The sequence below is a fragment of the Heteronotia binoei genome, chromosome 8, assembly GCF_032191835.1.
Source record: "Heteronotia binoei isolate CCM8104 ecotype False Entrance Well chromosome 8, APGP_CSIRO_Hbin_v1, whole genome shotgun sequence".
Classification (NCBI taxonomy): Eukaryota; Metazoa; Chordata; class Lepidosauria; order Squamata; family Gekkonidae; genus Heteronotia; species Heteronotia binoei.
Window position 1 is genome coordinate 95,655,235 of NC_083230.1, and position 21,708 is coordinate 95,676,942.

The following is a 21,708-nucleotide window of genomic DNA, read 5'->3' on the forward strand; positions in this document are numbered from 1 at the left end:
TTTGCCTCTAAGCAATGTTACAGGCTATTCAAAACATCCGATGTGGAAGGCCTCACCCCTCTGGATTTCAGCTTGCTATAATAGGACTTGGCTGCCAAAGGGGGGGGGGGGGGATGGATGTTTCAGATTAACTTTTCCCTTCTTTCCTGGAATGGCTCCTTGCCTTTAACTGCGGAGTGGTTAGCAGGAATCCCAGAACGGATCTTCCCCGCCGTAGGTTCTTTCATACATGTAAAACGCCTTGCAGACAAAAAAAGACCATAGCAGGAAAGAATACACTGTTGTCTCTTTCCTTGCGGTGGTCATTTTCTGTTTGTAAGAAGCTTCCCCCCTCCCTTTTTAACATAGAAGGAAGTAAAAGAAACTACCCACCACCTCGCATTTTCTATCACCAAAGTCTGCAAGCCCGTGATCCTGGCCTGTCTCACGACATCCAGTGGGACTTGCCCCCTAGTGCACATAAAACTGCAGTTTTGTTAGGCGATGCATCTTTCCTTAGAATCCTGGATCTGGTTCATTCATGTTCCATAATTTCTTCCACAAAACACTGAGAGCCTGCACAAAGCTCTACGTCATTCATGTTCCATAATTTCTTCCACAAAACACTGAGAGCCTGCACAAAGCTCTACATCGTTCTAAGAATCTAGAAGCAATTCTTTGCTCTTGTGTTTTTCCTGCTAGCTGACCTCATTTCGTTCCAGGTAGGCAGGATGTGGTGTGTGTGTGTTTATCAGGGCCATCCTGAACACAGTGTGGCCAATTGACTTCAATGCATTTCGCAGGGTGTTACGTACTCAGGGTGGCCCTGGAAGGAGAATTTAGGCTTGCTTTTTAAAAAAACAGCCTGAGCTAATCTATTGTTTTGCAGCTACTAGAAGTCTAAACGTTACCTGTTATTTTGGCCAGGTAAGTTTGCACGTGTTGATTTTCTGCCTAAATCCATCAAGACTCTCAGCTAAAGAAACATGGCAGCTGTAAAAGCTAAAACGATTAACGGTGCAATCCTAAAACGGATTAACACCCTTCTAAATCCATTTACTACAATAGATTAGAAGGATGCAACTCGGATTGTTCTGTAAATCTACCGCTTTTCTACAGTGGGCTATTTTCAGCCATGCAGCAAACTCCGAAATCTTTCTTCTATCAGGGCATTTCCACTGAAAGAGGAAATGTGCAAATGGCTTGCACTCTGAAGTGGCGCAATCCATTCGATCAGCTCCTCCTTTTGCATGTGTAAATATGCACAGGATTCAGCAAAATGATTAGCGAAACGGCCGAGATGATTCTTTTATGCTCTTAGACCCGTTTTATCTGCATGCTCCTGCAGCATTAGGTACTTTCAAGCAACCCAGATTTAAATCGAGGCATTAACTTCTTTGATTACAGTTGTTAGGAAAATTTGTTCTTTGTTACTTTGCAATACTTAACACACAAACACCTTTCCAACGTGGGTCGCACAAAGAAAGCGCACTTCCTTTACGGAAACAAGAAGGCTAGAAAGTCTCTGGAGCTTATTACTTGCCGAAATTGGGGGGGGGGGGGCATTAAATCAGCTCGGGTCACAGTGACTTTACGGGGGAAGGGAATACACGAGTGGAAGAACTACATTTCCCATCAGGCGGTCAGAGGCGGGAAAGGTGGGAGGGGATTATAACGCGAGCGTTACCTGTTCATGCAGGTAAGAGAAAGAGGTGAGCAACAGGTGAAGAAAGCCGGTGAGGAGGCAGCGGAAGGGAGGGGTTACGGTGTTTTAAGGGCTCATCTTCATTGATGAATGCTTTGCGTGGCGTGTGTGTGTGTTTTTCTGTGGGTCTCACCAAAGCAAACTTTAGGACAGGTATACAGAACACAGGAGCTGTGGAGGAAAGAAATGGTGGCTAAACTGTTTATTGCCGGGATTCACCCTGTGAGCGCCTGCTTGTTTTGAGCTACAAATGGAGAGGCAAGAAACCAGCAGAGGAGAATGAGGATGGAGAATGGAAAACTTTCCTTTTTGTCTCTGTCACTACTCCTATTTATCTCCCACTTGAGTTTGAATGTCAAAAGGAATTTCCTGAATTTGGGAGAAAATTCTCTGGAGAGATTTCTACTATATGTTCTACTATGCAAATTTTAATCCTGTATAAGCACTGGATAATAATGTATACTTACCCTGCCCTGGATTTTGTCAGATCTTGGAAGCTAAGCAGGGTCAGCTCTTGTGGTTAGTGTTTGGATGGGAGACTACCAAGGAAGTCCAGGGTTGCTATGCAGAGGCAGGCAATGGCAAGCTACCTCTGAATGGCTCTTGCCCTAAGCTGTGACTTGACACCCCCTCCCCCATGTATATGTGGTACCCAAAGATAACTGATATCAATTACTGTTTGGTTTTTGGGTGATTTTTGCCATCAGTTTTCTGCTGGAATCAAACAGGTCACTAAAATCTGTACAATAGTATCCATTGATAGCTGCCATGCAGCTGAAATCTCTACATGGACAAATTATATTCTGTCTAGCCTCTCTGTTTTCAAATCCCAATTAATTCTTGCCGGACTTTGACAACGGTGTCCAGGCTTCTCCTCCAGAGGTACAGTGGCCAGGACAAATTGTTGCTAAATGGAGATCAGTGTAAAAGGTAGAGAGTTGGATTGCCACAGCCCGGTAGTTATAAAAACCAGATCTGCTAGAGGAGCAAAGGAAGCCCTCTGGCAAACTTCTATTGCTGTTCCTCTGAAACCTGGTGAAAATTTTCCATTATAGTTAACTGTAACAATTGTCAGAGAGTTTATTATATTTTGAGGAGGAACAAAATCCAGAGAAGCTTTGGAGGTGGAAAAGTGAGTTTGGTGCTTTTTGCTCAATAATGCTTTCTCATTTTTTGCTGCTTCTCCTGTGCTGGGAAAGGTGCTCCTGAGCCCTCTGTGTGTGTGTGGGGGGGGGGGGGGGTTTCACCTGTAGAGTAGCATGAAAGGTGGCATGCATGAGAGACTGGAATTCTATGTAGGGAGGGTGGAAATCAGACGCCTCTTTTGTTGCACAAGTAGTAGGTACGGTACTTCTGCTCATGGAGTGAGCTCTCTGGATCCAAGCCAATGTCTCTTTGGGTGGTGCACCATTTTCTAGAGTGAGAAATTATACACATATGAAGCTGCTTTATGCTGAATCAGACACTTTGCATCCCTATCAAAGTCAGTATTGTCTACTCAGACTGGCAGTGGCTTTCCAGGGTTTCAGGCTGAGGTCTTTTACATCACCTACTGCCTGCCTGGCTTTTTGATAGGAGATGCCAAGGACTGAACTAGGGACTTTTTGCATGTAAAACAGAGGCTGTTCCACTGAGCCACAGCCCTTCCCCAGATCCTAATAATTCAGTTGCATCCTTGTGAGGTGTTTTTTTTTTTTTTGGTCAAACATTGAATTCAATCTTTCATCTTCATTGATTCATCCAGACAAAAACACTTGGAGGCAAAGAAGATCATGGCTTTCTCCACCTCTGAGATGGATGAGGCCTTTGACTACCTGTTCAAGATCATTCTGATTGGTGATTCTAATGTTGGGAAGACATGCGTGGTACATCGTTTCAAGTCAGGGCAATACAACGTGAAGCAGCAAAACACCATTGGAGTGGACTTCACAGTGCGCTCCTTGGAGATTGATGGCAAGAAGGTCAAGGTGAGTGGTGCAGTCCTTGACCAAAAAAGCACACTGTCCTTGAACTTCTCGGATGCACTATGTGGGTGATGGAAACACAGTGAGGTCAGAGATGGCTGTGTTATGAAGTTCAAGGTGAGAAGACCATTTCAAACTGTAGAATGGGAACCAGCACAACCCATTTGAAATTTCCTGACACAAGCTCTACTGAAATAATCTGGAAAGTGATGGTTTTAAAAAAAATTAATTGATGCTTGTACAAGAGAATTTCCTGTAGATTTTTCCCTATGTTAGCTAGTTCCAAGGCATTTATTATCCACACAGACACTGAAACGTCTTGGAATTGTCTTTGGAGATCTGTCCTGCTAGAGCAAATCTAACTTTATTTTGTGTGCAGGGAAACAAATAATAGAAACATAGATGTACAGCTAGTTCTCCAAAGAGTCACTGACATATAGAGGCCCAAAGAGTCGCTCTTGTGTCCTTTTAAGAAAGGAGAATGGCGTGTCTTTCTTTCCAACTGCAACTGTTCTTTCAGGCTTCTTTGGGCCTCAATATGAGCACGAGAACTGAGCTCTGATGCCTCATCCAGGTACCACCTCAGCAGCATCAAGAACTAAATCTTCTCTGAGATGATCTCCAAGTGGGAGGGGTACATCAAAGAGCTCTGTCGTGTTTATTTTTATTCCCATGTGATGTTGCCAACCTCCCAGTGGGGCAGGAGGAAGAAGCCACGTGGGCATTCACGTTAAATCAATCTCAAATCCTTAGAAATTCAATTATTTATATAACAAATTATTCATAGAAAATATAGTGTAACACAAAATGCAAAGGAAAAACTACGCCCGAAACAATGAGTCCTATATTAATGTCTGACAGTTTCTTCCTTGAAATTGGAGTTGGGAAGTAGTGTGCAATGCCGTGAAAACAGAATCCAGTGCTCCAATTCTTCTCTGTTAACCAATATCTTGATGGATGCAGCAAGGCAGTAGGATGCAACAGGAATGCGCTAAATGCCCTGTTTCATGCGAGGCTCCAACGAGGTTTGGCAATGACTAAAACCATTCATATTGGAGACCAACACTCCTACATTCAACAGACAATGACGTTTGGGGGTGGAGGCTGGGGAGGGACTTTAGTGGAATCTAATGCCATAGAGTACCCATTTTTTACAGCGAAAAATACACACTCTTTAGTGTGGAGATCTCCAGACCTCACCTGGCGATTGTCAACCCCACCTGGCGATTGTCAACCCCACCAACTGTAATGTTGTCTGCTGGTGGTCTGTTGAGCTTCTGTTTCTCCCAGAGTACAATATTCCTGGAAATAGTTTCAGATATACTCTAACCACTGGAATACCGTAATGTTGATCCAATCCTCCTCCTCCAATGCCTGGCACACAAAGAATGAAGCTAATTTATTTTATCTTCTATTTGGGAGCATTGTTAAAACCTGGGTCCTAATCTTTGTGTATCTTATTACACTGCTAGGCTCTTACGTAGGATTGTTACAGGTTTTTAGTTTGCCCCCTTTTGGTAATTAAAATAAATTTTGGAGCCTGGGGGCCAACAGTAGGAGGGCTTCTAGTGTCCTGACCTCACTGATGGCACCTGATTTTTTTGGCCACTGTGTGACACAGTGTTGGACTGGATGGGCCATTGGCCTGATCCAACATGGCTTCTCTTATGTTAATCAAATACTGCTGACCTTATTTTGACATTTAGTAATTGCTGCAAGGGCTGTGTCTTTATCTTGAGCTAAGTTCTCTGAATAGGAAGTATGACCATTCAGTTACATTAATCCAGTGTGTGTTATGGCCAGCACAGAAGCCCAGATCCTGCTCCAGTTGGGCAAAGCTAGTGGCTCCATGTGAGGAGGAGCATTTCTGAAAAGATCAATTTTGCCAGTTCAATGAGACCTAGATGACAGCTGTGAAGTATTGACACTGTCTGCAGAAGCCTGCTTTCCACATGCAAAGTGCTGCTAATGGACTAGGATCAGGCTAGTCAGGTTTGGAAGGACCATTTCAAAACAAAATGTTAAAGCAGAGATGCAGGATAACCAAAATGATGTAATGACTGGAAAGAGAGATTCCACACAGAGAGAACACCTGTCAAGCACCGATATTTCTCAATAAGCAGTCTTTTGTTTTAAATCAAAACTGTTTTATTGTTAGAAATTCAGAAGCTGTACCAAAGACAGCCTTGGGAGTAATGACATATACAGGGTTACACAGTTGCTATATAGGATATCTTCAAAGGTTACATTACAAATGCATACTTGAGTCACTGGTTCAAAGGTTACTAAACACTATTTCTCTTATTGCTAATGAATTTAGGCTATTAAAAACATCTCCCATTCTCACACTTCTCTAGCAGAAGATAAGAGTTGTCTGTGTGAACCTGTGGGAGAGGCAACTTGAAAGTGGTACCAGCCAGGCTGTAGCATAAACATCCTTGGGCCAGATGGATTTATTACTTGCCCAATGGTTGTAAATAAGGGGGGAGCAGTAGAGAGCTGGCGACCTGCTCTTTGTCTAAGAAACAATTGTTACAGAAATAACCTCGCTTGACAACACCAAGGCAGTGACTTTACCTTAGAAACTATTTATTGAATCTTGAAAACTGTAATGCAAAAGCTTGCACTGTGTTTTAGATTCAGCTAAATATCAAGTTAACCAAATTGCTCAGAGCATAAGTCAAAACAGTGTACATGTATTGATCAATATAATAGAGATCTCTTGGTTGCCAGCCAGAGGGCCCAAACTAACTGTCAGGAAGGCAACCCTTAGCCCCTAAAATTTACACCTTTTATATCCTTTTGTTGCTAAGCGTTTCCAAGGTGGGTGACATGAAGAATGTCATACAAGTAACAGTACGCAGACATTTCCTGCTAAGAGCATCATAAACTATAACCAACAGTGGGGTACTGGTACAGATCAAGCATCATTCAGAGAGCACCAGAGGCAGGCCTGACCTCAATCCATAGAAGTTTATACTTGGAGCTGGTATGCTCTGTCTTGGATAATGCAAACAATGTGGAAAGCTCAATTCAGCCAGTTACAGGGTGTTCCTGAGAAGTAGGCAGAGTGGAACTGCAGTGCATTCTGGGATTGAACCAGTGTCCATTCTTACAAAAATAAAGGCCTTAGCATCCTTAGAGAGTATATTGAGAAGAACAGAAAATCTCATGTCTTCATCCAAGTCAAACTCCTGCCACACTGTAGAGCTCAATGTTGCTCAGTACAGAACAAAATATTGTTCTATAAAAATGCCAATGAAGTCTTTAAGGTACGGTAGAGTGGGATGTGAAGTGCTTGAATGACCAATGCAGAAGGAATGGCAGACAGATTTTAATGTGACTCAAGTCAAGAATCTTGTAGACAAATTTTACAGAAAGGGAAATTACAGAGGTGAGCAGTTGCCAGTAAACCAAGTGAGAACTGCACACAGATTTATTCCAAGTGCATTAAAGCAATTGTGCAGGGTGTTGCTGTGTATATTTATTACTCATTGTGAAATTTCATGCTTGCTGCTTCCTTATAAAGGGATCTCAACAACCAGGGTTTGGGCTATGGAAAAGAACTCTTGCTTTGAATGTTGATGTAGTTCGGCTTTTTAATTGTAAAAGGCTGCAAACTGTTGCTCTCGATACTGTATTGGGGCTTGCTTTTTTTTTTAACTTGCCCTCTTTCTGGTCATCTTAGATTTACTGATCTAATAGCTAGAACTTGGCTGTCTCTTTGATTTGTGTTTTCCACCCCCTCTCCCTTTCAGATCCAGGTGTGGGACACAGCAGGCCAAGAACGCTTCCGCACTATCACCCAGAGTTATTATCGCAGTGCCCATGGTGCTATTCTTGCCTATGATATGACAAGGAGGTCCACTTTTGAGTCTATCCCTCATTGGATTCACGAGATTGAAAAGTACGGTGCCGCTAACTTGGTCCTGATGTTGATAGGTAAGTGGTCAGCTAAGTCACCTGCTGCATGAGTTTTCTTCTTTCTACATCATCTTAGTGCTTGTTTTTTGTGGCGATTTCTTGCTTTACGTGTAACACTGGACAGCCCTTGTTCTCTGAAGTAAGGTAAACCAAATTGAAAGAAGGAAGAATAGCTGAGACAGACATAACAGAAGCTTGCTAATGGCTTCCCCTTCCCCACTTCTTGGGGTGGGTTCAGCTTGTTCACCTTAAAACTGCAGTTCTAAATACACATTAGAAAATCCCAGTTTAATGGGGTTCCATTCTGACCTGTTTTGGGTTGGCTCGTTTCCATAGCTTTCAGAATTTGAACCGTTCAGTTAATCTTGGCTTACTAGAGAAAAATTTCCCTGACCTGGACAGACTGTCAGATCTCAGAAGCTAAGCAGGATTGCCCCTGTTAAGTATTTGAATGGCAGGTCACCAAGGAAGCCCAGGGTCGCTACGTAGAGGCAGGCAATGGCAAACCACCTCTGAATGTCTCTTTCCTGAATCTCCTACAGGGTCACCATATGTCAGCTGCAACTTGACAGCCAAAAAAAAGGGGGGAGGATTCCAAGTAATGAAGTGTTTTGTTTGTAAAGAGTTGAACTTCTGTAAAGCAGGAGAGTAAAGGCTACATTGCTGTGAATTAATGCCACATGGTTATCAAAGTGCCAGCTGTGGTTTATCAGAATTTCAGTAAAGCTTTTGACAGAGTTCCCCATAATAAACTAGAAGACTGTGGACTGGACTCTCGAATAGTTAGGTGGATAGGGAACTGGTTGGAGAATTGCACTCAAAGAGTAGTTGTCAATGACATTTCATCTGAATGGAAGGAGGTGTCCACTGGGGGCTTGGTTCTATGTCTCGTACTTTTCAGTATTTTCACAAATGATCTGGATGAGGGTGTGGAGGGGCTACTCATCAAATTTGCAGATGACACCAAATTGGGAGGAGCAAAGAACACACCAAAAGAAAGAGAGAATTCAATGAGATGTGAACAAGATGCACTTTAACAAGGACAAGTGCTGAGTTCTACATCTGGGAAACAAAAATAATATAATAAATAATATAATAATAATAAATTTTATTTATATCCCGCCCTCCCTGCCTAGGCAGGCTCAGGGCGGCTAACAACAGTTCAATAAAATTATACAATATAAGGTAAATTAAAACAACAATTAAATTATACAGTAGTTTAAAAACAACAATCTAAAACCAGTTCCAGTTGTCTGGGTCGTTCCATAATTTAGACGGCGGTGATCTTCTTGATGTTATTCTGTATATTTATATTATGGCAGGGGTCACTAGATAAAATCGTTGGTGGATTAAACAGCCATCCTATCAATGGTCTACAAAGGCCTGTTTGAAAAGAGTGGTCTTACAGGCCCTGCGGAATTGGTCCAAATTCCGCAGGGCCCGTACCTCCTCCGGGAGTTGATTCCAAAGGCACGGGGCTATAACAGAGAAGGCCCGTGCCCGGGTACTCTGTAATTTTGCCTCCTTTGGCCCAGGGATAGTCAGCATGTTCTTCCCTGCTGACCTCAGTGCTCTCTGGGGCTCATATGGGGAGAGACGGTCCCTCAGGTAGGCAGGTCCTCGGCCATATAGGGCTTTAAAGGTGATTATAAAAATGAGAAACATGCATACTGGATGGGGTAGCAGTGTGTGTGAGAACAATATTTTGAGGTTCAGGTAGACCATGAGTTAAATATGAGCAGCCATTGTGAAGCTGCAACAAAAAAGGCTAATGTGATATTGGGGTGTATCAACAGAGGCATAACATCCAAAATCCAAGATGTCAGTTCCATTGTTCAATGCACTGGTCAGGTCACACTTTAAGAAATTTTGTGTGCAGTTCTGGAGGCCTCACTTCAAGAAGGATTTGGCCAGAATGGAGTGGGTGCAGAGGAGAATAAAGAGGATGATGAGGGGCCTGGAGGCTAAGCCCTACAAGGAAAAGCTGAGGGACTTGGGAATGTTCAGTCTGGAGAAGAGGAGGTTGAGGGGGGACACAATTGCTCTCTTTTGAAGTATTTGAAGGGCTGTCCCTGTTGGCATCAGAGGATAGCACTCACAGTAAGAGTTTAAATTATGGGCAGGATGGTACCACCTGGATATTAGGAAAAACTTTTCTACAATAAGAGTTGATCAGCAGTGGAGGTGGTAAGCTCTCCCTCACTGGCAGTCTTTAAGCAGTGACTGGACAAAAACTTGTCAGGGATGCTGTAGGCTGATCCTGAATTGAACAGGGGGTTGGACTAAGTGGCCTGTAATTCTATGAGTATTCTAAATCTCCATCAGTTTATTTGTCTAAAATATAATAAATCCTCTTTGTTTTTTAAGGGAACAAGTCAGATGAAATGGAGAAGCGCCAAGTCCTGTTTGAAGATGCTTGCACACTGGCTGAGAAGCACAGTCTATTGGCTGTCTTGGAGACCTCGGCCAAAGAGGCCCAAAATGTTGACGAGGTCTTCATATTAATGGCTAAAGAGCTCATGGCTAGAAATGCCTTGCAGCTAAGTGGGGAGAGCAGCCCTGCAGGCAGCATTTATCTGGACACCAGGCCAGTGATGACCACTCAGCCTGACAAGTCTGACTGCTCCTGTTGACGAGAAGCTTCAAGAAGAAGCAACTGTGGTCCTTCTGGTGGTCCATAGTATTTGAGTTTTCTGTCTAGCCATGGCTTGTCCTAATTCAGCCATACAATGCTGACCTGTTCTCCAGAGGAAGATGCCACTCCTTGTCACCTTGGTCAATGCAGGTTGTGGTGGTCAGAACCAGTGATGCTTCTCTGCAATGAAGGAAAGGGTCTTCTGGAAGCCACTAACTTACCAGGAAAGAACTGTGAGGAACTTTAACAAGAGGGGGGGAGCATTTAACATAGCCATAAAGATGGCAGCTTGTTGAGTTGATCTTAATTTCCAGTGGTAGCTGTGAAAAAACAGTGTGGCCACTTGTCTACCCCAGCCTATTGGGTTTTGTACATTTATAGCTCAGAACCTCATACTTGCATTGCTGTCACTGACTCCTAAGAAGTCTAGTAATTTCATAGTGATCTAGTAACCCTGACTGATCTGCCATTTTTTTCTGATTTCTCCACTTAATGTAAATAATAATTTACTATTTTAACATAAGTTTCTTCTCAGATAACTGTTAGATGTGACTAGCTCCTTTCAGCCACTTGGCACTATAAATAATGTGGTCCCTTTACTTAGAAGTGAATTAATTTGGGACATGAAGAATTGCTAAAACTGCATACCATTTTCCTGTCCTTTGTTTAGCTGTTAAACTTCAAAGTTTTTGCATCTGTGTTTTTTGCCCTTATCTGTGTGCAAAAACGAACTTGTTCAGCATGTTGTACAAGGATTGATCAACACTGGTTTTTGAAAACAACTTCTCACACAATGAACTGCAGCTACCAGGAGTGTTTGCAACAGCTACGTGGTAAACTATTTTTCTGCGCACCGTGTGATGCTGCTGCTAAATTCTGTTAGATTCAGTTGCAGTAAGTGGGTGTATGGAAGTTTCTCCTCTGGTTCTCTTTTGAAATGGCTTGAAGCAGACATATGCAACACATGGATTTCCTTTAGGAGTAGCAGCAGATAAGAGTTTGGTTCTGTAACCTTTTCTCATTTTGCTTAATGAGAGGACTACATAAGGGGCTGATCTCATTCTGAGCTGTTCTAATGATCAAGGAAATCAGATGTGTCACTTATAGATGGTGGTTTGTTTGTTTTGGAAGGAGTGAGTTTGTATTTTACAGTCTTACTTCCTAGGGAATAAAGCAAGAGAGAGAGATTCCTTTTGATCAAGAAAAAAGGGGTCTTATTATTCTGTGGGGGAGGGGCAGTTGCCCTCAAAGCTGAGGGCTGCTCTGCATTGAAATGTAGCTCTTTCTCTGTTACCAGTCCTTAAAAAGGAATTTGTTACCCTTATCAAACTCCTAAGGTGCACTTTAAAATTAAAATGACACCCCTCCCTTTCACTATAACAGTGGTTACATTCAAAGGGGAAGAATTCTAATTTTACTATAGCTGAAGTTGTGGTATAAAGGTTAATCACAGAATATGGAGGAACCACTGACAGCACAAATGTGTGCAATTAGGAATTGTATGTACCTTATAGCTATAAACTTAAATTATCATGTCATTGTTACAGTGGACAGAGGAGCGGCTGTGTTTATACTGGGTTTGTTCTTTTTTAAAAAAAACCACCCATAAAAGCCTGGTAGAGTACTGTTTTGCTATTTGGTTATCCTTAGTACACTTTAATATTAAATCTTCATTGGGAATAATATGATACTTTGAGCTAATTAATGAATGATACGAACTAAATTTTTGGCATAGCCTCTAAGGTGAGGCCCGGTCCCTGCAACTTACCACACAGGGCTAGAGGCCTCTGCTTCCTTGAGCCCCACCAATCAGATACTATGCACATCATGGAAGAAAGGCCAAGGAGTTTTTGTGATCTATTGTGGTCATGTGTCAGTGGGATGGGATTCTGTCTGCAAGTGAGACCATACGTCAAAACCCCACCCCCAAGTGGGTGACGTGCTATTCACTCCTCAGCTTAGTTTACCACAGAGGATTGTTCGGAGAGTAAAAATTGAGAGGATCATGTAAGCCACTCTGAGGCCTTAAAAGAAGCGGAGGGTAGAATTGGAAAAGTACAAGCATATTCTGCTGTGTCCTTCAGCACAGGGCAGATTTCCCAACACCCAAAACTATTTTTGCTCCACTTGTCACTATTTCTTCTCTCCTGTTTCTCTTCTGAACGAGTGTTGCTAATTGTCACATGGGTGCCTGAGTGTGTCTTACAGGGTCTGTTGCATATTGATAATAAAAATGGTTTTAACTTCTACCCTCACTAAATCTTTGGCATTTATATTCTTTCCATTCCTCTGTCTACACATCCATGGGCTTAGACCCTTTGTTAGTACTGAAGTTGTAACCATTGATTAGAATTTGCCTCAGCGATATTCAGCTTAGGTAGGTACAGGCTCTGCTACCAAAAGATGGTGGGCATATGAAAAATGACTGTGGCTGCTCATGTAAATAAGTAAATCCATGAACCAGCCCCAAGTCCAGTAGCCAATTTAAAGGGATTTAATCATTACTATCCACAGAATCTAAAATGTCATTAAGAAAATACTGGGGGAGGGGGTTAGGACACATGCAGCTGCTTTTTATGCTATCCCTAACTTCTGTTCCCTTCAGTATTCACCCCCCCCCCAAAAAAAGGCTTGTTATACTATTGCCCTCCATATATTGTTCTAACTTTCTTTCTTCATTGGATGTTCAATTAGCAATCTAAAATTACACTCTGGTTACAGTCATTAGCAAGACAGTCCATGCTCTGTCTTACCTGAAACCACCTGGAGGCTTGAGAGTGTTTCCTTCCAAGACTTCCCAATGTTTTTCATGGGTGGGGAGGCATATAACCACAGTATAATAAGGCTTGCGGCATGCCAGTATTGCTTTCAGTTCTGTTGGATCCTTCTGCAAATTGAGGAAGTTCACTGAAAGGTCAGATGGTGCCTTTCCTACTCCTCAACATGGCCCACAAAAAGCCAGTCTTGAGTGTTGATGGAGAGGACAAGACGACGTGTGTGGACTACAGCAAAAAGGGAAATTGTAGGAAGCTCTGAAACTGAAGCATTATGACCTGAGGTGGGGTCAGTTTCTGCCTCTCCTTCTTGCTGCAGCCCATATCAGGGCCACACCTGGAGCTGTTCCAAAGCCAGAGGAGGAGGCAAAAACACCTTCCATAAATCTCCATTAAAGGACGCCTTGGATCCAGTCATGGTCCATACAGTATGTTGAGCCACATGCTTGAAGATGGAACTGCCAATTTCTGCTTGAGAAGTCTTACCATTATAATTTGGGTCTTTACGTGTGCCTTCCACAGGCCAAGACAACTCAGCATCCTCTGATTTGAGACACTTAGTCCCATTCATGGCAAAGGTCAGTGACTATGGACTGAAATTTGATTTTTAATCCAGCAGAACTGACTTTTCATGCATGAGCAGACCAAATTAAAAAACAGCGAGAAATTAAAAGGATTAAGTCCACCTAAAACTAAGAAAATCAAGATTTAATTAGTAAGCAGAGATAGGAAACTAGCACTTGCGCATGAATAAGTGAAGAGGATGTTCTCACAGGTACAACTAGTACATCAAAAGAAGTGACTGGGAAGGTGTTCACTTCTTTCCTTGAGACATGCACAAAACAAAAATTCAGGGGAGGAGAGTTCCAGCACCAACTCTGGCAAAAGCTCTAGAACGTTCCAAAGCTGCTTCTGCATATACACAGAAACCATCCATGGGACAGTAAGATCATAGGGAGATGATTCTTCATTCTATATAATAAGAATATCAGAGTATAAATTTTGAACTGCAGCATCATAAAAAAACAGATTCTGTATCTCTCTTTCAAACAGCCACTGCCTTCTGAATAATGAGGGCTGCAATCCAAAGGTCTCAAACAGTAGGTACCTGGATTGCTGCAGAGGGTAGGAAATAGTCTTTCCAGAAATCAGATAAGCAGCGGGGATGGGGAGAGATGCATCCTGTGCTGAGAGTATACAGATTACTATAAGAAAATACAGGTACAGAAGTTTCAAAATGTAAATACCAATGTGCTTTTTAATTTTTTTTATTTGGGAAAAGTGCTTCTTACAAAAGGCAGCTGCAAAGTAACAGACTTCAGCAATAATTTGATTCCATTAAAAGTGAAAGGAGACAACAATCTAAAGGAGACAGAAGCAGCAGAAGAACAGACCAAGGACAATCCAGCAGCATTAAATATAATAAAAGATTAAAGTTCCATTCGAGGATTAGGGAAGGAGAGGAATTTGGTAGCATCTGCAGCTCTTCCTAATAGATCTAGAGCCTGGCTATTGAGTGGCTCTTGGGTTCTACAGGTAAAGCAGCATGCATACTGAACAGCCCATACAAGTCCCACCTGCCCATATCAGATGTTCTGTGAGGCACCTAAGACCCTCTTTTAAATTGGGATGCAGAAATGACTGCCCAGATAAAAGTTTGCTCAGCTAGTCTGCAATGTTCCAAAAACTAATGCAAAAAGATTCCAACATGGTGATGACTTATTGGACAAATTGCTTGATCAAAACCCTCTTTGGCTAACCTTATTCCTACACAGCCACCCACCAAAGGAGTGGAAGGGCAACCAGGAGGTGCGTGTGCATGTGCTGGTGTCATTAAGAAGGTGCCTTACACCCACATTAGAGTAGCTGGTTTAAAGACCATTTCCACAGATCTGGCTAAAACCACAATATTTGCTTCCAAGTCCAGCTGGATGTCAGACCATGCCCCTGGAGAAAGATGAGGAGTGTAGTGTGTATGAGAAGAATAAAGGGGGTGGAGTGAAAAGTTTTAATACACACACATATATATATATAGATATATCAAGTTGCCCAGCCCTTGGGATACAACTTTGCATTTTATTTGTATATACATACATAGAAAGTTCTCCTTTCACACACAAACACGTTTGCCTTTCATGCCAAACAGTAAAAACCCGGAACATTCGTGCCTGGTTCTGGTTACACAGTAGTAAATAGTAATGTGCAAGTAAACAAGAGACCAAAACCACAAATGAACACATGTACATCGGGGAGGGTGAAGGGTGTTGGAATGGAGCTGAAGCCAACCAAGAAAGTCGCTGGCCTGAAATCTTGAAGTTTTTTTTTAAAAAAATTGTTTCCATAGTCCATAGCGGAAAGAGAGGCCGTTGGCCAACTTCTGCCCTCCCATTCCCTGTTCCCGCCCCTCCAATGCATGGCCACTGCTCTCAGGTTTGTATCTGGGCTCTTTCAAGATGAGTGTGGAAGTCCTGTAAACATGTGAACCTTGGAACTGGATGAATCCTGTCAGGAACACAGATATGAAGCAACAAGTCTAAGCTAACTGTTTGACAGTTAAATTCATTTTTACAAAAACTAATGTTTTAAAGGTTTATTTCATTTCATTTTGTTTAACAGAAGGGGGGAAACACACTCCAGGGGCTGGGGGAGTTGGAGTTTGGGACAAGGGGTGGGTGGGGGAGGAGACAGACCCTGGGTAAGTTTATTACAACAGCAGCACCTGGAATGGATAGGCCTGCCTAGGAGAAAAACACAGGCACTGCCACGACACCACAGGAAAAGAGCTACTGCCTGAACGCTGAGCTGACGGTCCAAACTCCACAGAGAGATGCTATAGATCCAGGTCGTAATAGTCTTCCAGCTCGTCGTGAAACAAGTCCCACTCGTCCTCGGAGTCTGTCAGGTCATCCTCGCCCCCTGCCGCCAACAGCATGAGAAGCATCTCGCCCAGCTCAAAGGTCACCACCTCATCCTCGTCGTTCTCAAAGGGATCACCGCCCTCCCTCTCCTCAATGAACTCCCAAAACCGGTTTCTCCGCTGGGCCTATAAAGGGGAACACAGTTATTGCCCTCAGGTGAGCGGAGCTGACTCTCCTCTCAAAACAAAATGCTACTTGTTCCAAGTTTTCATATTTCTTATTCATCCAAACAGAGTGAAAATGGAAGTGTGCCAAAGGCGTCGGGAGAGGGGGAGTTATCAGGGATCCCGATTTAGTGCCACTGATGCCCATGCCAATTCAGTTCAAAACAAGGTGCCAGACTGGGATCATAAAGGATTGTCTAGGTATCGTGTGGACTGCTGCGTACGGTTCTCACACAACTGACTTGACACCAAACTGCAACTGTTGGTGTCGGAAGCTGCATGCAGCTGAAGGGCTACTACATATTCTAAATGGCCTAAGCAACTTGTGATCAGTCAAGCTGAAGATTACTGGGGCATGTGTTCATAGCTCCCCAGCTTCTGACTTTGTCCTTGTTTTAGTTTTTTATTTTCAAGGACAGAGCAAAATAGGAAATTTACTGAGCCTGCATGGGGCCATGGAGCTGTGTTTGATATGGCAGATCACAAACTGTGCAGGTCTGTGTTGCGTATTTCCAACTCACAAAGACTTAGCTGTATTTCCAGCTCTGAAAAGGAGGTTGGGCCGCCTCCTTACATCATATAGTTACACTGAAGACAGCAGTAGAAAAGAGCAAGAGTCCGGTAGCACCTTAAAGACTAATAAAATTTGTGGCAGTGTATGAGATTTCTCACACAACAGCTCATACCCTGCCAAAATTTTTATTAGTCATAAAGGCGGCGCCAGACTCTTGCTCTTTTCTACTGCTACAAACACAGCTACCCATCTAGCAGAATTAAAGTTAACAATAATGTCCTTTTTCTCCTACTACCAGGAAAGGGATTTATGCCATTCCCCTCCACCATTTTATAAACTGCTTACTGGGAAAATGAAATCCATAGTCCATTTTGATAACACATGAGGTGAGGCAAAGGGAATAGGAAGACTTTCCACACAAAAAAAAGTTCTCCCACCCATTTCACTGACTGGAGGCAGCCTAGGACAAAATACTACTACATTCAGAGCCAGGGCAGGAAGGATTGCACTCAGTCTGCTTTGATTTTGGAACATCCTGCAATGTTATGTGACATCATCACACCATTCATGTAAACTCTGATTGGCTGGGATCACCATAAGTAGAAGCCCCTGTCTAGAAAGAATTATGCAAAAGATAACAGACTGGAAAAAGAAGTGGCTGCAACCAACTGTGCACAAGCAGCACACAGAAAAGGTAAGCAGGGCAGTCTGTGACACACTTTTATCCATTCAAACCCACCCCACTTGTCCCCCCAAACAGAGTGCATAAAATAAGGCACAGCTCTAATTTTAGCTGTCCATTGTCAAGAGCCTAGCTTAACATACACACAAGCTACCTTTTTTTAAAAAAGGAATCAAAAGCTGTGGGACTTACTCTGTATCTACTTGAAGTTCCCACTTTCTGCCTCTGGGGTTCTTCTCGGCGGCCATCAGGATACGCGTGTTTGTAAAAACAGTTCCCTCCAAATGGACAGCTCCCACGGCCTTCATCAAAATACCTGCATGGCTTGTTGCTGGAAAGGAAAATATCGCAACCCTTACTCACAGCATAGCCAACCAAAATTCAGCACTGCATTTGCTTTACAATCCAGATGTTTTTTTTCTTTTCTTGTTATAAAAGGAGGTACCACTTGCTGCTGAAGCCATTTTAAATCAGCTAACGGATGCACAATGGATTGCGTGGATGTGCTTACTTCAAGAAGTGTGCGCGCATGGGTAGGTGCATGCAGAGGACAGATCTGTGCTAGCCTGTACTTTTAAGGCTAGGTTGTAGTGACAAGGGAATAGCACACGAGGCTGTTTGGCACGAAGGAGTGAGCTGCATGGCCTGCATGCATCTCCCGGTAGTTAGGTAAAGATGCATTTAACACACACAGAAGGAGGGTAGGAAGGAGGTATGAAAGGGCTGTATGCAACACCTTGCTTTTTGGTCCATGTTTGCCCTTAAAGTCTGCAGTCAAACTTGGCCCAAGGCTGCAGGACTCATACCTCATTGCTTCCTTGTATTTCTGAATGAGTTTCTGCTTCTCTTCCTTCTCCTCCATCCAGTACTCACTTGGAATGACAAAGTTAGATGTGATCCGACATTCTGGGCAGGACCTGGGGAACGAACAGACTGCACTGCAAAATTCCACATCACCAGGGGCACCATTTCCAGTAACAGACACACCAGGGCACACGCCCACCATTCAAAGCAGTCTTATCAGACCTCAGATCTTTGGTACTGTGGGTTTTTTCCTTCCTTTCTACAATCTACGCTTTCCTCCTTCCCCCAGTCCCCACCGTTTTTCTCAGGTTATCAATTCTGTAGCTTTCCCATTTCTGAAGAGTATAGGGGGTGGAAAAACATTTCACACACAGACTCGTTTTTCTTTAGATATAAATAAATTTATTTTTTTTTTGTAACTTTGCTTTCTTGGATGTCCATATTGGTTTGGATTTTTTTCTTTTTCCTCCAAGCAGACTTAAAAGAGGGATAGGTTACTGGCTCAATTATGAACTAGAAGAGTGAAGGCTTAAGAAACACACATTTGGAACTGTTCTGTCCTCCATCTGAACCCAAATGATTCTGAGTAGTAACCAACAGGACAGTATGTTGCTACCAATTAACAAAAAAACACAATGACTTAACATTCAAACTAAGTGGATCCTGCTGCCCAACAGAGAGTACCAAGGTCAGAAAGCATATTAACAACGCCCCCTCAATTCGACAACATTACTATGTATTAAATGCAGTCTTGGGATCAGAAGAGAGGTGATGTCGCAAGTTCACACAACATACTAACTTCTTCCCAAGAAACAAAGCACAACGGACATGGAGAAGTGCCTCACTTTATAATCTTGCTCTCAAATTGTTTAGCGCTCCTCCACTTGCGGATGCACTTCAGACAGTAAGTGTGATTGCAGTTGGAGAGGATCCCAAAACGACGCTCACTGGGATTGGCTTTTTCGTACACCACCTCCATGCAGATCCCGCACACCATGTCTTTGCTACGCTGGACGGCAAAGGAGAGCTCCATGTCCTTCTCATGGGCTTCAATACAAGACTGCATCAGGAGAGAAAGAGACACAAAGAAAGAAAATAAGGAGCTCAACTTCCTCCAAAGAACAAGCATAAACTTGGCAGAGAACATCAGCCTCTTCCATAGGCCTCCCTGGCCTTGCCCTTTTCTGCCACTCTAAGAGCTAGTGAGCTATTTCCTCTTCTTGGATATTCCAGATTCTTAGTGCACCACTTGACAATTTTTCAAGGTTTTTATACTGGGTGTTGTTGTCATATTAACTGCAGCAGCATATTTTCATTGTTTTACGTTTTGCTGATCTTCTATTTTGTCGAGCTTAACTTATTGGTGTGTTTTACTGTTGTAAGTTGCTTTGAACCTCTTTGTAAAAATGTGACCCCACTAGATGAATAAATAACACAACAGAACTATAAATTCTCAAAAATGGAAACAGCAGTCAGGGAACTGCCTGAACACTCCCTCTGGAAATTGAGATAAATTCAAAACAACGAGCTTCCTACACAGAGTGATCAAAAGACTAACGTGTTGTCCATAAGAACAGGTTTCTTTCCTTACAGAAAACACATATAAAGAGCATCTTTATAAGGGAGGGAGCCTTGGCTTCAAGCAGCTCAGAGCAACTATGCTGCACAGAAGTCTTCTGACCAACATACAGTACCACAACGCATGGCTGATGAGGCAGGCTAGGGAGATGCCAACTGAAACCCAGTATTATCAGCAGTCTTTGTTTGGGTTTTGTACTAAATCTATACAGGCAGAAATTTGGCATAAAGTGCTAGCGTCCTCTCCCCTATCATATTTCAGTGCTTCCCTTGATCAGCTTGCCTCAAGGTCTTCCATCCTTGAAAATGTATAAACACTTCCCTGCTTCCAATCCAGTGTGGCCTGCAGAAGTTTCTCACTTGAATTTCATATGCACAAAGGCAAGAAGCGCACGCATCTTATCTTTCTATGCACACAGCTGTCTTTCTCTTCAGCATATATGGAAATGCAGACTCGGAAAGGTTTTGGCCTCAATTAATGCAAGGGCAGCTTTTTGTACATGCACGTGCTGGTCGTAAGCGGACAGGCCGCATGAATGCTCTGGCATCTACCTCCAAGCACCAACGCAGCAAGAGACAAGGTGTTCTTGTTGAAGAAATGTTTCAGGTACCTTGCGCACCTTTTTCAAACACCAGCCAGAAGCTTCTTCATGTTCTGTTTTCCATCTTGTCCTGAAGGACCTCCCCACACAACACACCAGGGTTTCTTTCAAACTGCTTTGTTTCAGGCTACTTCACCAGATAATCACAACCTGTTTACCTCAGCCTTCTAACAAAAACACATATGCATATTTGCTTTTCAACGACAGGTCATGTCACATAGTTGCTACCTGGCTATTTATTTTACATAATTTATTTAACTATATATTTTACTAAAAACATTTATACCCTGCCTTTCCTTTTCGTTCAAGGCCACTTACAGTAATAGTTAAAATAGCCTCAGCTAAAACAAAAGATAAAATAACAAGAACTAAATCCCTCCCAGCTTAAAAGATGCCTGCTATTCAAACCCCAGTGTTACAGCGGGGGCACACATTTACAAAATATATCTTATCCTTACTATTTAAATTCAAGTTTGGTAGTATGTGTGTGTGCATATGTATGTATGTATGTACGTATAAATTTCACTTGCTCTGTTCTCAGCCTTAGGAAGGCTATGAAGAATGAATCAAGTAGAGATACCTCTCTATCATTCTCACAGTACAGGGTCATATTCTACAGAAAAAACTCCCTATGCTCTACAGAAGAATCACTCAGTGTGGATGTTTGTGGATCAAGGACCAGCATGATGCTGATGTGCAAGGAGCAAAGAATGCATCCAGTCCTGCACTAATCATCAGCCCTTCACAAAGCATCAGTCCATCTTCTGTTTTCTACCCCGCCCCACCCCTAACCAGAAGATCTTTAGAGCAGGCAGCAGAGTTAAGCATTTCCTTCTCCCCACAAGCATGGTTCTCTGGCTTGATTTCCATCTTGGCTGGAGGATAAGAAAGGCAAAGCAGGTTCTCTGTCCTGCTGCCTGGTAATTTCAAGGAGCAGGTATTTCCTTGAGGAGGATTAACAAAATGCAAATTAAAAGTGAAGATAAAAGGAAGCCAAATCTCAAGTCATAGTAGGTTCTACAGATCAGAGGTGTCAGACTCATTTGTTATGAGGGCCAGATCTGACATAAATGAGACATGATTGGGCCGGGCCACGTGTGTCCTAAAATGTAATGCCAGGTAGCAGAGATATGAACTTTATAAAAGACATAGACAAACACAATTAAATATTTTTTTAAACTTAAAATAATACAGACTTAAAACATCAGCACTCTTGCAATATTTTTGTTCATTTATAGTCTCTGATAGCCGACACCTTTTGCTCTGAATCACTGCATCAAAAACTGGAGACAATGTCTGTACTGTAGCAATCTTGAGTATGCTGTTCAGGTGTTGTTCAAGTGTGTATCTCTAAGTTGCAAACCTACTTTTGATTTATTGACACTCATTTCAGAAATCTCATGGTCAATGCTTTGAGCCTAAGACCCAGGGGAAAACATGAAATGGCTGGGCATTGTGAGCTTCC

The 21,708-nt window shown here is 42.7% G+C and overlaps 3 protein-coding genes across 5 annotated transcripts in view; 1 reads left to right on the forward strand and 2 right to left on the reverse strand.

Moving 5' to 3' along the window:
- Positions 1–21,708, reverse strand: part of DENND2A (DENN domain containing 2A) — a 367,380-nt gene that overhangs the window by 211,587 nt on the left and 134,085 nt on the right. The gene's annotated exons all lie outside the window — the stretch shown is intronic.
- Positions 1,641–12,467, forward strand: RAB19 (RAB19, member RAS oncogene family). 3 transcript variants are annotated; one of them, XM_060245660.1, is made up of 4 exons: positions 1,641–1,691; positions 3,429–3,651; positions 7,407–7,590; positions 9,940–12,467. In XM_060245660.1, the coding sequence occupies exons 2-4, from the start codon at positions 3,457–3,459 to the stop codon at positions 10,203–10,205; spliced, it is 645 nt and encodes a 214-aa protein (XP_060101643.1). In that variant the 5' UTR covers positions 1,641–1,691; positions 3,429–3,456; the 3' UTR covers positions 10,206–12,467. The 3 variants fall into 3 exon arrangements, with proteins under 3 accessions (XP_060101643.1, XP_060101642.1, XP_060101644.1); XM_060245659.1 differs by having other exon boundaries at positions 1,641–1,678; XM_060245661.1 differs by having other exon boundaries at positions 1,683–1,702.
- Positions 14,212–21,708, reverse strand: part of MKRN1 (makorin ring finger protein 1) — a 28,550-nt gene continuing 21,053 nt past the window's right edge. The window contains exons 5-8 of the mRNA XM_060245662.1: positions 18,909–19,123; positions 18,066–18,176; positions 17,452–17,590; positions 14,212–16,024 (exon numbers count right to left, since the gene is read on the reverse strand). Of these exons, the coding sequence (XP_060101645.1) occupies positions 15,812–16,024; positions 17,452–17,590; positions 18,066–18,176; positions 18,909–19,123 (678 nt within the window). The 3' untranslated portion in view covers positions 14,212–15,811. The remainder of the gene's footprint in view (positions 16,025–17,451; positions 17,591–18,065; positions 18,177–18,908; positions 19,124–21,708) is intronic.

Bases quoted from the DNA above. Each gene is read 5' to 3' on its own strand.
- RAB19 (XM_060245660.1), top strand. From the start codon at position 3,457: ATGGCTTTCTCCACCTCTGAGATGGATGAGGCCTTTGACTACCTGTTC. The intron at 3,652-7,406 runs GTGAGTGGTGCA...TCTCCCTTTCAG, and splicing joins TTGATGGCAAGAAGGTCAAG to ATCCAGGTGTGGGACACAGC. The intron at 7,591-9,939 runs GTAAGTGGTCAG...TTGTTTTTTAAG, and splicing joins CTTGGTCCTGATGTTGATAG to GGAACAAGTCAGATGAAATG.